We start from the raw sequence: 16066 nt of genomic DNA, 5'->3' as shown, positions 1-16066 counted from the left end.
CGTTAGGAAGGTGTGACATTAGAGGGTGCAGTTGTTTTTTAATTAAGTTTTTTAGGCTTCAGTGGACATACAGAAAGTTTCAAATTTCAGATATTCAGAGCATGCGCATCACACTGAAGTGTTTCTCCCCCGTAACAACCAAGGGCGTGCGGATAAAAGAGAACAATCCCTGTTGCTAGTGGGTGGCCCCCCAGAAGATAAATCTCTGTTGCTGAAGCCACCATTCACGTGGAACACAGGACTCAGAGGCTCTGGGCTGGATCTGACCCGAAAGCCTCCATCTGAGGCTTTTACAGATTTCACAGTACCAGAAGGCGCTATGGAGCTGCCAAGGGAGGGGAACAATCAATGATCCTCCCAGGCTTATGAACCATGATGACCAGCATGGCATGATACCTCTAAGGTGCCAGCATGGCACATGGTAAGCAATGGCTGTGTAAGTGAGCTGAAGGACCACACAGCAGTAGGGCAAACGTGCCTGGTACTGGAAACCTAGCCAACAATGTGGGGCTGGTAGGAAAAACCCACTCCTGCCACTTTACTGAAGCAGCACTCTAAAAATTTAGCCTTATACCCACAGATAAGTCTAGTTCTCAGTCCTCATCAAAGAAGCTTCTCTTTGGAGCATATGGAGATCGCTACAGAAAGCCACAGCTCGTCAAGAAGCAGAGAACCACTGATAGTTGTTGACAGTGCCCAGCTGCAAGAGATACATCCACGACACAAGCCTCACTCTCTCCCTGCACCCCAGCTCAGGCTCAGGGAACACTGCAGAAGAGGGCGGAAAGGTTATAAAAGCCAGAGGATGAAGAAGTCTGCTGCCATGTTGTGTCCCCTAGAAAGGTCAGGAAGCGTCACTCTTGACACCTCAACAACATGCTGCCTACACAAGACTGGAACAGTGATAACACCAATGAGCATGCTAGTGTGGAAGGGAAAGTTTCACAGGGCCCCAATCCTAGTCAATCAACTACAGAACACTAAGGTCGCGAGAGGGAAAATCAGCCATCCCAAGGGGTGCTGTCTATGTGTATACAACTTCAGGGCTGATCACACACAGCACTAACTGGACTCAACAAGCTGTATTTATTTGTCTGCACATATATACGTGACACGAAAGTTCCAAATTCCTCATTCATTCCATCAGCCAACATCACCCTGGCACTTTCCATATGCCCAGTGCCATTCAAGTCACTGGGATTTATTACTGACCCAAACCAAGTCGCTACCCTCATGCAGCAAATGGTCTTCCTCTCATCAGGGTAAGTGTAAGCCCTTGGGATTAATTTAGGACATTCATTGTCATATGTGGGCTTACCAGAATTGAGAAACACTGCCACTAAGTCACATTTTAAAATACTCACATTTTGACTAATTTCATATTGATTTAATTTTATATTGCCTTCTTTTCCCTTCATGGCTACATAATCAATAGAAAGTATGGGAGTTTCTCATGATAAACACACAGACAATATTCTCTTCACGAGATGTTATTTATGAAGCATTATGGACATGGAGAACAATTGAAACTGTGGGTATGGCTTACTGCAGCTTTACACACACACACACACACACACACACACACACACACACACACACACACACGCATGAGCACTGACTGCACTCCTTCCCTCCCTCTTTGTCTCTGTCTGTCTGTCTGTCTCTCTCTCAGCAGGAGGCCCTGGATCTCCTTTTGGCTATCTCAGTGGTGAATACCACTCTTGTCTTGGGGGTGCTGCAGCCTTAAGGAAAGTGGGGATGGATCAGAAGCTGCTTACTGCCTTCTCTTTAGAGAGCTGGATTTTCTTTCTTCCATCTCATCAATAGGCGAGGAGGATGAGAGGAGGGAGTTGTCTGAGGGATTGAAGGACGGGCTGCTACTGTCTCCCTGGTCAACAAGCAGTGAGCTGGGACGATCCTCCAGAGCCTGGAAGAAATTTAGCAAACGACAGTGCTGAGTTCATAGTCCATGGTGGCTGAAAATCTAACTTAGAAGACACACAGGATGTGACTGGAGAATTACAAGATTTCTAACAACAGATCAAACTGCATTACTAAAAACACATCGAAGAGGCTGGAGAGATGCTGAGTGGTTGAGAGCATTTGCTGCTCTTGCAGAGGACTATTTCTATGCCCAGAACCCACACAGCAGCCGACAACCATACAGAACTCTAGTTCTAGGGTGACTGGACAACCTCTTTTGTGCTCTGTAGGTACTGCATGCATGTGGTGAACATACACGAAGGTAAAATTGCTCATACAGACCAACAACAACCCATGTTGAGTCAGAGGAGCTAGATAAACAGGTATATTAGAATAAAAATATTAATCAATGTATATGTGTTTGTGCAACATTCCCCTCAGTTGCTGAAGGAGATGGTTCACATGCTTCTACCACTGTAGAGCCTCATGCAAAGTATGAAGGTACACTCATACAGACCAGAGATATATGGGTCTGACCTAGGTCTTCTGCATGTAGCTTATAGTTGTATGGCTTGGTGTTCCTGTGGGATACCTAACAGTGGGAGTGGGGGCTGTCCCAACTCTTTTGCCTGCTTTTGGGACCCCTTTCCTACTACTTGCCTCATCTAAACTTGATATGAGAGTATGTGCCTGGTCTTATTGTAGCTTGTTTTGCCGTATTTGGTAGATGTCCCTGGGAGGCCTGCTCTTTCTTGAGGGGAGATGGAGGAGGGGGTGAATCTGGGGGGGGGGGAGAGACTGGGCATAGTGGTGGGGGAGGGAATTGAAGCTGGATGTAATATATGAGAAAAGAATAAGTAAAAAGAAAAAAATAAGAAGGTCTTTGAACTGAACATTGGTTATTGGCTGGTGACCTAATTGGTGCCTCAACTCTTTCTTCCCCTGACTCACTGAGTGCCTAGGGACTATCTGACCCTCTAACTGTGCACAGGCTTCTAGCTAGACAAAGAAGGGCTTAGCTGAAAGACAGGAGTACTTATAAACAGAATGCTGAGGTACAAGAGCCCTTAGCTTCATTTACTTAGCTGCAGTTAGCAATGTGATGGCCAATATGTGTCCTGCTTTCTTCCCTTAATGGGAACAGACTCTTCACCATGAAGCTGTGAAGGTTGCATGTCTGTGCACGCAACCTTCTTAAAGGACGCCCACAGAGCTGTAAAATCACACCAACTATGGCTCTGATTTATGAAAATCAGGGCACTGTTAGTTAACAAATGGAGCCTGCTCCAAAAACTGCACTGTGATAGATAAATAGCAGTTGACCTTTATTGGAAGTACATGTTCTTCCATAAGTGTCAAGGCTGGCGTCATGCTTGTGGATCAGGTGGGTGATGACAGGAAGCCAGGCCAAGGGGGCGGGGCTGAGGGGAGACATTCTGCCCTGTGCTGTCTAGACAGCTGGGGCTCATTAGACTGAACTCTGTTTATTTCAATAATGAGAAAAAAGAGAAAAGAGAAAGACAGGAGAGAGCAAACGAGTAGGCATGGACCTCACTTGTGTCCACAGAGACACACGCTTATAACTGCAGCAGCTGCCAGGCCCTGAAACGACTGAGTCTCATGCTACTGCTGGCAACATGTCCTCAGATGTGACCTGCCTGAGGTGGCACTAGACAGGGCACAGACATTCTGATGAGGACATAGGATCATATGCTTTTGTGACAGTTTTGATGTTCAACCTGGCTGTGGTCCCTACTGGTCTCTTACACAGGTGTGTGTGTGTGTGTGTGTGTGTGTGTGTGTGTGACAAGAAAGCTGAAGTGGGAATTGCCCCAAAGCTGCAGTGCCAAGACCTCAGGGATTTCGAATGTATTGCCTGTGAAATCCCCTCCTGCTGGCCGTATTATGGGAAGGTTTTTACAAACCCTTCTTTTAAATGCAATTGTGTGTGTGTGTGTGTGTGTGTGTGTGTGTGTGTGTGTGTGTGTCAGTGAGTGAAAAAGAGGGAGGACATCACAGAGCACCTTAGAGTCAGCCATGCAGGTAGCTGAACAGCATCCATAACTGAGCATGCATAACTGGACACAGGGGCTCAGATAAACCATATAGCTATCAGTGTTCTCTGTGCTGCACTATGTAAATGCCAAGTGTGCTTCGTTCATGTGAAGATCCTTAAGTGCTGGGACCTGGTATTTCCTGAACCCTGCCCAATTTTAACCTGAGCTCTGTCATGTAATAAACTGCAGCTGTTAGAGCCACAGCTCTTTGGAGCTCTGTGAGTCCTTCAAAACCACCAATGAACCTTAGGACGATAAAGCAGACCTCCAGATTCAGTCCCCATAGTGAGAGGAGTCTATAGCCATATTTACATTTGAGAGCAATCCCTAGCAAAGGTACACCTCTACGCACAGGCAGGAGGGTGGCTTGCAAACCTCATGCTTGATGGCAGAGGCCTTACTCACCATCTTGCTCTTCACGAGTTCTTCAATTGCACTGACGAGCTCAGCTGCACTGGGAGTCTCAGAGCTGGTGGGGCGGACTAGTAACCTCGAAGAGGCCTATGGGAGAAGTTAAGACAAAAAATGGGGAGGAGAGGGTTCACGTTAGTAATGGGACAGACAGTAAATTCCCTCACAAACTCCAGCTTTTTTTTTTTTAAAGTAAGTCCAGACAAAAAGACCACAAGTTTGTCTTTGTTTTCATTTATTTAGAGTCATCCTTTTATATTTACAATATTCTGACATGAAACATTAAATAAAGCCTGTCTAGGATACATGTGGGAAACAGACAATGTCTGTTTTTAATCCTTAGTCATGTAACATCGTGATGTTTTTCTGAATGGTGACTGGGCATGGGAGCATCCTAACTAACTCTGCAAGTGCTGGTTTAGGCTCTCAGCTATGGAGAGAGACAGAACCCAGTCAGCAGAAGAGAAAGAGGCTTAAGGTCTAATGGGTGAATCCTCAAATAACCAAGAAACACAATGGGGCTACTAATAATGGCTTGACTATGTTTGTTTCTGGGGTTAAGAAAGGGAAGGGAGCCAGGGTACAATGACCAGATAGGGGAGGGGGGACAAGCTCACCATTTCCTGTGCCATCCATTTCCCCAATGATTACTGCAGAGGACAGAAGAGCTGAAGCCTCACAAGCTATGAGATGCCACTATGGCTAGATCGAGGTCGTCAGGGGGTGACAGTAAGGAAGTCTGAGGGAGGGGCTACTGAGCTGAGTTTCAGTAATTAGCAAACACTGTTTGCAGATTACTTCTGCTGTAGAGTAGGTGGGGATTGAGGGGCACAGGTAATATGAACCTTGCTTCATATTAAGGACAGCAGAGATGCATTCGACACATGGCTGGCTGTCCGAGAGATGCATTTCTCACGGTCAACAGATATGGGTTTTTACAACAGGCTTTTATGTATGTGGACCAAAAGATGCACTTTACAAAACAAACACTGGTTTGCTCTAATGACGTCTGGAATATGAGATGAACAAAACAGAGAAAAAAAAATCAAATGGAAAGGTAAGGAAACTGAGCCAAAACAGACACAGAACACAAATCAACGTAATGCTGCAGCGACAGTTTACAAAAAGAGAAAACAGAACAAAACAAAAAATTAGTTCAAGATAATATACTGTCTGGGAACATCGCTAGATTTTTTAAAATGAAGATTTGCTACTGATAATACCCAACCAGGCTGCATGGTAAACAGCAAATGATTCCAGTAAACAAGATTCAGGCAATTCAGTCATTTTAAGGGAGGAAAATGAGCCAATAAAACCAGCTCCCCATTGCTTGGATAACCACCCAGACTTGAGAAATTTATTTTCCTGCTTTAAAAAGGCTATTAGTTTAGGTTGTTACAAAATAGCTCAGGAGTTGTCACAACACCCACACAGCCCGATTTGTGGCCGGATTCAGAGCCTTTACTTTCTCTCTCAGATCAGCCTGCACCAAGGGTGACCCTGAACTCTAAGAGGACAAACGGTAGCTCTGCAGTTCACAACCTGTGTGCTCAGACCTCGGGGCCCAGGCTGTGCTCAGTTGTGTGAGGTGTCCATGCCATGAGCAGAGAAAGACAAGTGTGGTGGCCACACTGCTGCAAACACTACAGTACAGCGTCCGCCGTCAAACAGGCTGACAAATCTAGCAAGTGACTGACAATATCAATAAGGGAGGTCAGGAAAGGAAGAGGGGAAAATGTGAAGGAAAAAAAAATGTTGAAAGCACATCTATTTTCTTTGGAAAACTTATTTATTGCCAAGCAAAACAAAACAAAAGAACAATAACAGAAAACCCCCAGTGATGACTTCCTGGCTCTATTTTTAGCATCTAACAAATGGAGAGGGTCATGATGGGACCAGCGTGCAGAGAAGCTGTGCAAGCTTCATTTATTAGGTTTCCAGTTCTTTGATATTTTACTTTTGAGATTTAACAATTGTGTGGATACAATAATCTAGATGATGTAAGAACTGAAGGGAAGCAGAGACTGAGGAGGAGCCCCACGGCAATCAGGTGACTCCCAGTGTTTTGTAACAATGCATTCACTGGGGTTCTCATCCTCCACATCGGGAAAAGTAACTGGAGAGCAACACAACCTTATTTTAACTAGAACATGTGTAAAAACACATTATGGAGGAAACATGACGGCCTACTGTGTGTTGAAAGCTGTATTTGGGCAGGCTGCACCAGATGTCTGCTCTCCTGGCGACGCTAACCAGCACGTTAAAAATTACTTTAAGAGCAGCAATGACTGAAGCATCATTAAAATACACCAAACATAGTTACATGAGCAAGGGTGTGGGAGTAGCATATGCCGGCCTGGTGCTTGTTCTCAATGGACTTGCTGTTCATCCTTCTGAGATATAAACAAGCTGACTGCTGGGAAAGCAGCAGACTTCCAGTGCCCACCCCACATCCCTCCATCTCCTGGCCTTTGCAATGTGCTGGCATGGAAACTAGGGAAGTGTTCTGTGCCTCTGGCCTGGGCGAGCACGGGCTCTCTCTTTACCTTGTCATCCTGCGAGTCTGGCTGCAGAAGGCTGTGCTGCTGGATGGCCATGGGAGGGGGCAGCGGCACAGCATCGGCACCCTCCTCGCCCTCTTCCTCGCCACAGCTCTGCATGCCCGAGGAGGAGGATTTGGATAATGTGCCACTGCTCAGGCCCTCATTCCGTCCTCTCTGAAAGCAAACCAACAATTGTTCATTCAAGTTGGACTCTGGGCCCTCAGGGGTTAACTAGAAGAGCATGGCGAGGCCAGAACCAAGCAGATATTCATTTCCTCTGTTCTTATGAAAACAAATCTGAGTTTTAGCTTCAGTGAGAGAACACAAGTTTATAAAATAGGTATGTGAATACATAATGACCCCCATACTGTGGTAAAAATAGGTTCAGGGAAAGAAAAACAAAAACAAAACAAAACAACAACAGCAAAAACACCCCCAACAAACCAGAAAGCGCATGAAGCAATCAAATAAAACAAACGTGACATTGTTCTCACTGCCTTTCCCCCGCTTTGAGTCCAAGTTAAAATCCCCACTGGCCCTGTCTACTGAGGATGTCTTAGGGACATAAAAGATAATTTCTCCAAGTAGAACTCAGAGCCTTCTGAGACAAAAGTGGAAGCAAAAAATATCGTGGATGTTCTGTCACCACTCTGGCGACATGGGAATAATGTGGAGAGTCCCATGGGATCCATAAAAGCCATGAAACGGCATTTCCAACAACGTCTTTCAGCGTGTCCCTGAACTTAGCAGTCTGCAAAACAAAGCCGAAATGGGCTCTGCAATATGGGTGTGTCCTGCACAGCAAACGTATTACTTCCCAAGACGACTACCCTTATCTTGACAGAACGAAATAATCGGAAGGCCCCTCGCCGTAGACTTCATGACGTAAATGCCTACAGTCACAGGGCTGTTATACAGGCCTACCTCTTCAATGGTCTCATCCTGCGGGGTGGCAGCGCTGTCATCAGAATCTTTCTGGGAACCAGCATCCGCACTCTTCCGGACCTCCCTGCTCTTCTTGTGCTTGTGGGCCAGCTTCTTTGCATGCCCATCGGCCTTGCCACTGCTGAGTCGCCGAACAGGGCTTGTGAGCCACTTGCGCAGGGTGTTGCCTGGCCTCTTGGGACCTGGTGAACTCTGTGCTCCGATCATGTGTGGCTGAAGGGAAGCCACAGAGGCTGGTGGACTGGCATCATTGCTGGAGACTGACAGTGAGTCTGATGGGAGAAAAAGGATGCATTTTATTGTACATGACAAAAGTTCCCCAACATTGGGGTCAAGTGAGCATCTTCAGCCACCATACTTATTCCCCAACTTAACAGACTCTCAGGTGGCCAGATGGGAACTTTGTTGTCTTTACCTAGATGTTGAAACAAAACGGACACCTCTCTTCTAGGGTGATTATCAAGGTGCATTTCTGCTACAGATGATGTTTCTCAAGATACACTGCCCCAAAGTAGGTCACAGCAGCAATCCTGAAGACCAATGTGGCCACTGCACAGATCCAATCATGTTCATTTGTTTTTGTTTTTGAGATGGAGTTTTCATGTAGTTTGGGCTAGCTTCAAGCTTGCCGATTCTTCTACGCCAACCTCCAGAGTGCCAGGATCACAAAACTACATGCTCCCTCAACTCAAATGCTTAGAGTTAAAATGTTATCACGGAGGCTGGAGAGATGGCTCAGCAGTTCAGAGTGCTGGCTGCTCTTCCAGAGGACCCCAGTTTGGTTTGAAGCATTCACATGGCAGCTCACAACTGAATTAAACTCAAGTCCCCAGGTATCTGAACTCTCTTCTGGTCTCCACAAGTACAGGGTGCATCATGGCAGGCAGAACACCCATAAACACAAACTAAAATAAAGTCAGTAACTACTTAAAGTTTAAGATGCTGGAGGACACAACTTAAAATTATTTCTACCCATTTGCTTGATTAATAAAACCAGGAAAAAGAATTTAGAGAAAAATTTAAAAGTTTCAATTATAAATTATCATAAACTAATTAGTCAAAGAAATATATTTGGCTAGACACACTATAAGTAAATAGGATTTATCTGACTGTCTATCCATCTGTCCTGCCGATGCAATGAAAGGTTGGACTCTATGCCACTAACACCCATCTGCAAAGGCTGTTGTTCAGGACTAACTTGATGATGAAGAAATGAACGCAGGGGTCCTGGGAGACCAACAGCCATCTGCCCATAGACAATACAGATACACAGCTTCTTTGTTGGTGACTTTGCAATGTTATTTCCTATGTTTGAGTAAATACTAGCAATCATAACAAAGATATTTTTTTTAAATCAAAAGTATCAGAAAAGTCTTTGCAGTTAACCAAAATGCTCTATAGAAAGGATGTCTATATCAAGCTTCTCACTGGATTTCAAAATTAAACACAGTCTAGTCATGGAGCATCGGCGTGTATTGGTTTAGATGACTGAACCAATCCAGAGTCAGGTGGGATGTTTCTGTAAACTTGAGAGCCAGCAATCAGGAACCAAGTGGCCACATTCCAAGCACCTGACAATAGAAGGGAAATGAAGCAGCTATATGAATTGTAATAAGCTGCGTTCAGATGGAGGTGATCTGAGGCATCTGGGATTCCCCAGTGGTATACAAATGAGTACACTGTACTTATACAAACAGCAAGTACTCTGACAATACCCAGAATTCATGGGCAAGAGGAATTAAAGGCAGGCTTAACATGGTGTCTAGGAAATACTAAATATGCATGGTAGAAATGACCTAGATAGTGACTTCATCCTATTTCTATTAAAAAGAAAAAGTCCCTTATTAATAAAGATAAAGAGATTCTAGCAGGCTTAAAAATCCATGCAAGTGTGCACCCTGGCCACCACTGTCAGCCAGGGTGGGTTTGAGGAGGAAAACCAAGTTGATTTTTTGTGAGGTTGAGGTCATTGAATGGCTACGGTGGTTTCCTTTTAAAGTAAAGACAGAATAAAAACCAGGAAGAAGTAAAGGCTGACCCCCACATAGGAGGGTTTCACCATGTGCACATAGGGCCAGACCCATGGGGAAGAGAAATCTCTGGACTCCCAGTCTGTAAATCTGGACATCTGTGATTAATAAAAGCACTTAAAAATGTAAGAAAAAAATAAGATCACATCCTACTAGTTGCAGACTAAGGAAAACTGAGCCCCCTCCCCCTGCTTTCTCCCCACTTTCACAGTGGAAGAAAGTCTCAGAGGCTGCCAGTGTAATGGAACAACACTGGATGGCTGATAATTTTTAGCAAACTTTTAGAATTAAGTACTGCATACTCTGAGCTTGAAAATGACTCACCCATATCTAGAGTTCTTTGGTTTCACAGTGTCAATAGCTCACAAGTAGGGTGGGAGCGCTTAAGCAGCTGCGTGCGGCCAGCAGACCTGGGGGCCAGGGCCTGACTGGCATATGAAGGGGTCCTGCAAGTATTTGCTGACAGACCTGCTTCCACACAACTGTGGACAGGCTACGAGGCTGGAGTTCCAACCCTGCCTGTCACTTGTAGGGTGTAAGTATCTTTAAAGCCCATGGCCTTCTGCTTTAGTTTCTTAAGGTGGAAAATGGTAATGATTTTCCCTTTCCTGGGTGGGGAGGTTATAAAATCAGGCTTTTGTACATATAACCTAACAGATATATGAGGCAATACTCATGTTTGCAAAAAGAAAGAAGGAAAAAAGGAAGAAAGGAAGGAAGGAAGGAAGGAAGGAAGGAAGGAAGGAGAGAGGGAGGGAGGAAGAGAGGGAGGGAGGGAAGAAGGGAGGGAGGGAAGGAAAGAAAGAAAAAAGAAAGAAGGAAAAAGGGAAGGAGGAAAGCAAACAAGCAAGCAAGCAAGAAAGAAAGAGCAAACAGCAAGTGGGGATGCAAGACAAACTGATCGAGGAAAATGGATCAAGATGGCCTGCTTCAAGGCTTGCAATGGGGAGAGCAGTCGTGACTACACAGGCCTTGGCCCCTCAATCCTCTGCATCTGCTGTTCAGGCTGCTTCATCCATATCACATCAACCAAGCACATACATGGGACAATTGCTGACAGCCAAGTCACGGGTGAGGAGGCAGGGCCACCACAAGACGCATTCAGCATTGGGAAACGTTCCAGTAAACATCTGCCTCACATTTCAAATTCTCTTGCAGTATCCCCAAATTATGTGTGTGTGCACGCACACGCACATACACACTCACACAAGTGCTGGGGAAGATAGCCAATTTTCACATTCCTAGCCAGGCACTGTATCACTGAACTAAACCTGAAGTTCCTGGTTAATGTACATTATTCCACTTTGCTGTCCATTGTGTGGGGATTGAAGAATATGTGTCAAATGAACTGTGCCATGACGTCTTCCTAATCTTCAGTCAAGATACACATACATCAGAGAGAAATTTCTAACACAAAGAACTCATTTCCAGTTCGTGTCCTAAGGACTGCAGAAATGTTTGTAATGGGAGGCACTGTGATCTATTTAAGAAAGACAAACCTGGGGCCTCGCTTGCAAAGTCTGAGGCCAGCCGGCCAGGCTTTAATGTTCTGGAACTGGATTTACCAAGAGCTGAGTGCAGAGGACCTTCTGTTCAGAAAGGGAGGCAGCGCTGTACACACTGAGCTGGAGATGCAGTGTTCACCAAGCAGAGAGAAAACAGGCTGCTCGTTCTGTGGCAAACTGAACCCACTGGGACATTCCACCTGATCCCCACATTCTTCAAGTGGGATTTGAAGTCTGCTTTTAAAATCAAGGTATTCTTTTTTTTTTCCTAATTAAAAAAAAAAAAAAAGTCCACAGTGCCCTAGAGATCCTCTCAAGATGACATAAAAAGTGAGTCAATAGGTAAGCTATTCCTCCAGATGTATTCTCCAGGGACCATGTTTCATCTTGGTTTCAATGGCCTGACAGTCCACAAACACTGCAGATAATGGTGGTGATACATTTGGGGAATCAGTTGAAGGACTAAGGAAGAGAACTGATCTGCTTAGTGACATCGTACAGTGCTGGTGGCGAGGAACAGATGCATTGTCCCGGTCATTTCCCAAATTACAGTCTACCTTCTACCTTTAGTATGTATCTGAAACCTTCCCTTGCCTGGCTCCGATTTTCTATCCTAGTTTCCTTGCTCTTTTTTGTGCTCTCCTGCCAGTGGTCCCATTGAGTCCTAATTTGTCCCCCAGCACTGAGGCTCCATTGGGATGGCAGTGGTGCCTGGAGGCTGTGTGCCAGAATTCTAGGCATTTCCCACACACCCGGGATCCCGGCTTCACGCTAGGTTGTGACTGCCATTGCTGCTATGTCAGCACAGGAAGTAATCTCTCCAAAGGCAGAAGCTGTGGAGAAGCACCATGAAGAAGGGCAATTAATGAAAATGGTGGAGAAAGGACACAACATGCATTCTGCATTCTTTAAGTGTGGTGCAGAGTGGGTCCATGACGCAAAAATGTAAACTTTTGTTTCTGCATCCAACATGAAGTGAACACAGAAGACACAAGGGAAAAAGATAAATTTCCTTGTCTTTAAAAAATAAATAAATAAATAAATAAAAGCCCAGATTGAGCCAGAGGCCCTAGCACAGTACTGCCAAGGCTCACGCTGTAATGAATAACACATGTCCCTGCAGCCTGAGAAAATGCGCATAAATGATCAACAGATGCCGTGCTCCTCAGCAGCAGCCTCCCACACTCACGGGGTGGGGGAGGGGGAGCTTACGGTGCTGCCTCCACCACCCCCAACTCTCATGTCCCCTGAGTCCTAAAACACAAAAAGAGTCATGGCCACCAATTAAAAGCAACCGAAAAAGCAAAAAGCAAAAACCAGAACAAAAGTGCTGTGGCTTTTTCTTTATGAAGGCTAAAAGCAGAACCATGCCTAGACACAGGAGCATGCTTGCACACAAGCATGTGAACACATACATATGCCCCCTGGTTTGTACTCTAGTCTCAGTGTCACCAGGTCATGCTATGTGTGGCCTCCTTAATACCCAAGCCAAACAGGGTGATCTGGGGCCTGTGCACCCATAGAAAACTCTCAAATAGGACTGGTCCTCAGTTTTCTTCCTGATATACTTGAATACTTTATGAACATTAGGAAACACGGTTCTTGGCTTTATCCTGTAAGAGGGATACTAGATGTCAGCATTTCTAGTTGGGAAGCCATTTCATTTCAAAGGTCTTTCTAAATGTCATCACTGAAGTCTCAGGTAAAGACACAAGGAAACGAAACAAACAGGAGACAAACGGCACAATCCTTCAGTTGGTTAGTCTGATGCATGGCATCTCATTCATCACCAAAATGGAAATTTAAAAACATGTCAGAGGTCATCATGGAAGGACAGGTTGAGCTATCATGGGTGTTCAAACTCCATCCACTCAAGGGATGGTAGAGCAGGACTATCAGAATATGGGGATCTGTAAGAATGGCTATGGCCAGGCTTTCTGCTTCCAGGCAAAGGCAGCCTTATAAATCAGGGCCCTGAAGATGTCAACATAGTGACAAGGGGACAAGATGAACACTGAAATTCAACCAGCTTCTCCCAGGCACTGTCTCGGCTACTGTATACACGGCCTCAAATTGAAGCAGGGAGCGAGGTGAGACCTTCCTATGCCCTCTCTGGAAGGTCCTGCCCACCTTTTTATGTTTCCATGTAACAGTGGCACAGGAGAGCATCCCTGGGCATACTGCTCAGCTGATGGACACACAGACACTGCTTAACAATCACACCTGTGAACAACAGCCAAGTTGTAAAAGAAGCCCCAACCCCACTTCTATTAAGCCACCTTGGTGTTAAGAGTTCAGTTCTAAATGTAATCCTTTACTCTGGACAAACACTGACTTGAAGGATTTTTTCAGCCCTTGCTTCTACAGCCTAGAATGGCTGGGCCATTTTCAGTGCCTTTCATGTGAATCAGGCCTACTTACTTTTGGGGGAGATGAACAGTAGAAGTTTTCTTAAGACAAACATCTAAATTGTCAGGGAAAACATCCCTGAGGGCTATTTTGCCACCGATGAATAGAAGGATCTCAGGTTCAAGGTCAAAAGCAGATTTTTGTTTTTCAAGATAGCAGCGCTGCATGCTATCATACTCTTTCTCTCTTCATTAAAAGAAAAAAGGCACTAGAAAGACATGAATTCTACCAACTATCAGCTTTCTGTCCCCTCGAGCCTGGCACCATTCTTCCTTGGTGATGTGAGTAATCACTGGTGTGTGTGGTGGTGGACGCTAAGACTGGAAGGATGTGCAGTGTCCTTGCAGTAGCCCTTGTGGACAGACGTTCTCTGGTGAGCTGTGTGGGACACAGCTCCTTGGAACAAAGGGAAGGAGGGGACCTACAGGAGCTCTGGGAGGCCTGATGCTAGCCTCCCACTGAGGCTCTGTGGCTGAGGATTGGGGTGTGTGGGGGAAGGACCCCACATTCAGCCAGACACCACCACAGAGGCAGAGTGACACGCTGAAGAGCAAGGATGTGATCTGGTCTATTTGGCCCGAGAGCAGAAGCCCTTCTGAATGCTCTGCGGTGTACCTGCGTTTTCTGTTAGCCTGAGGTCCTCTGTGGGGCCCAAATTAAATTGTTCTTTTTCATGAAATAGTCTTAGTGTCACCTAAAAAAGAGTTACTAAAAACAAGAAACCTCCCCCCAGGGGTTGGATGACTTAGTATCTAGGTCACTGTTGAAGGGGGATAAGGAGGATCTCTGTTATGAAGTAACGGTGTCTTGATTCTTAAGTTCTGTTTGTGAAGCCATTCCCAGGGCATTGCAGTGTCTGCTGTTGCCTGAACAGACACACGACTCATCATTTATGGGAAAACAGTTAATTTGGGGGAATAACAGGCAGTCACGTGGTGCCCATACACCATTCCTCCTTCACAATCCCAATGCTGTTAGGGATCATGGATACTTGACTTGTGGTCACCATGGTCCCTGAAATACCACACAAAAGTGACAGGCACAGATTTGTCTAACCTTATCCGCAGAAGGCCTACATCTGGGACGCTTTCTACAACGAGCATTTGCACTGCTGGTTACTTTCTTCTTGTTGTTAAAAAATGAAGTCACTTGGCTTGCCTTGTAAAAGGGGAAGTCTACAGTGTGTGTGTAGGGGGGAGGCAGATGCTTTTAAAGGCTAAAACCTGTCTCCATGAGAAGCAGGGGACAGACAAAGACCTCCCAATATAACAGTCTAAAGGGACATTCCACAGTTAAACTACGTGATAAGACTATGCTCTGTTCATACATAAATTTATTATTATTCTTTCAAAATTAAAACCAGATTCAGAATGTCAGCAGAGAGAAGTGTTTTACTGCCTCAAAAATGTCAGAATTGTGTTAGCACACACATAATTGAGCCAGCCACGAACCGTGCAAACTTACAATTGTTGCCATAGAGCCCATACCAATATGCTCATTTCTCTCCAGCACTAAGGGGCAGTGGGGAGGCCCTGGAATGTTCTGCAGAGAGTCTGCCAAGTATTATCACTCTCCACATCCTCCACAGGGTGGGTTAACTACAGCTTCAGTCTCAAGGGATGGAATATTAGCTTGGAAGAGTTATAGCTCTGTAGAGGGAGGAAGCAGATGATTCTCCACAACCGCAAAGCAAATATCCAGCACATCATACGCTAGGGTTCCTGGTTTAGTTCAAAAACAAAGAAACAGAAGAGTCCTAACCCATTAGGAATTCCTTCCAAATCGTATTTTAGCAACACTAACAAAAGCAAAATGGTACCGCAACTAAAGCTAACAGCATGTGAACAGATATGAAAACGACCATTGCCCACAGATTCCAGGGTGAAAAGCCAGCATGCCTTTGGGGATGCACACAGCACAGTTCACCCCAAAGCATGCTCAAGGTCATGCCAGCCACACCTAACTTTACATCATCTTGCTTTCCACATCCCTCATAGGCCCAAATGACATGCTTTTGTTTTAGTCATCATTTAGTGACTTTTTAAGTACTGTTCCTTCTTTTGGAAGGGGTAGGGTGGGGTGATCACACACTAAAACAGCAGCACAAACCAAAGAATGCAAAGAAAAGAAGGCTGGGGAACCTATCCATGGAGGCGGCTGAAAATTCTGGGTGTCCCCTGCTTTTTGAGCCTCAAGACTAGGCAGGCAGCTTTCTCAGAATCCACTGTTGTTCTGCAAGAACT

General features: G+C 45.3%; 1 protein-coding gene across 5 annotated transcripts in view; it reads right to left on the bottom strand.

Moving 5' to 3' along the window:
* Trio (trio Rho guanine nucleotide exchange factor) overlaps window positions 1–16066 on the bottom strand; it is a 288270-nt gene that overhangs the window by 34695 nt on the left and 237509 nt on the right. For all 5 annotated transcript variants that reach the window (XM_060380406.1, XM_021640449.2, XM_060380403.1 and 2 more), the window contains exons 35-38: window positions 7859–8151; window positions 6938–7108; window positions 4386–4481; window positions 1779–1927 (exon numbers count right to left, since the gene is read on the bottom strand). In XM_060380406.1, coding sequence (XP_060236389.1) covers window positions 1779–1927; window positions 4386–4481; window positions 6938–7108; window positions 7859–8151 — 709 coding nt within the window. The remainder of the gene's footprint in view (window positions 1–1778; window positions 1928–4385; window positions 4482–6937; window positions 7109–7858; window positions 8152–16066) is intronic.

This window comes from Meriones unguiculatus, chromosome 3 (assembly GCF_030254825.1).
Source record: "Meriones unguiculatus strain TT.TT164.6M chromosome 3, Bangor_MerUng_6.1, whole genome shotgun sequence".
In the NCBI taxonomy this organism is placed as follows: Eukaryota; Metazoa; Chordata; class Mammalia; order Rodentia; family Muridae; genus Meriones; species Meriones unguiculatus.
Note: the sequence above shows the minus strand (reverse complement) of the source record. Positions and strands in the feature narration are given on the sequence as shown.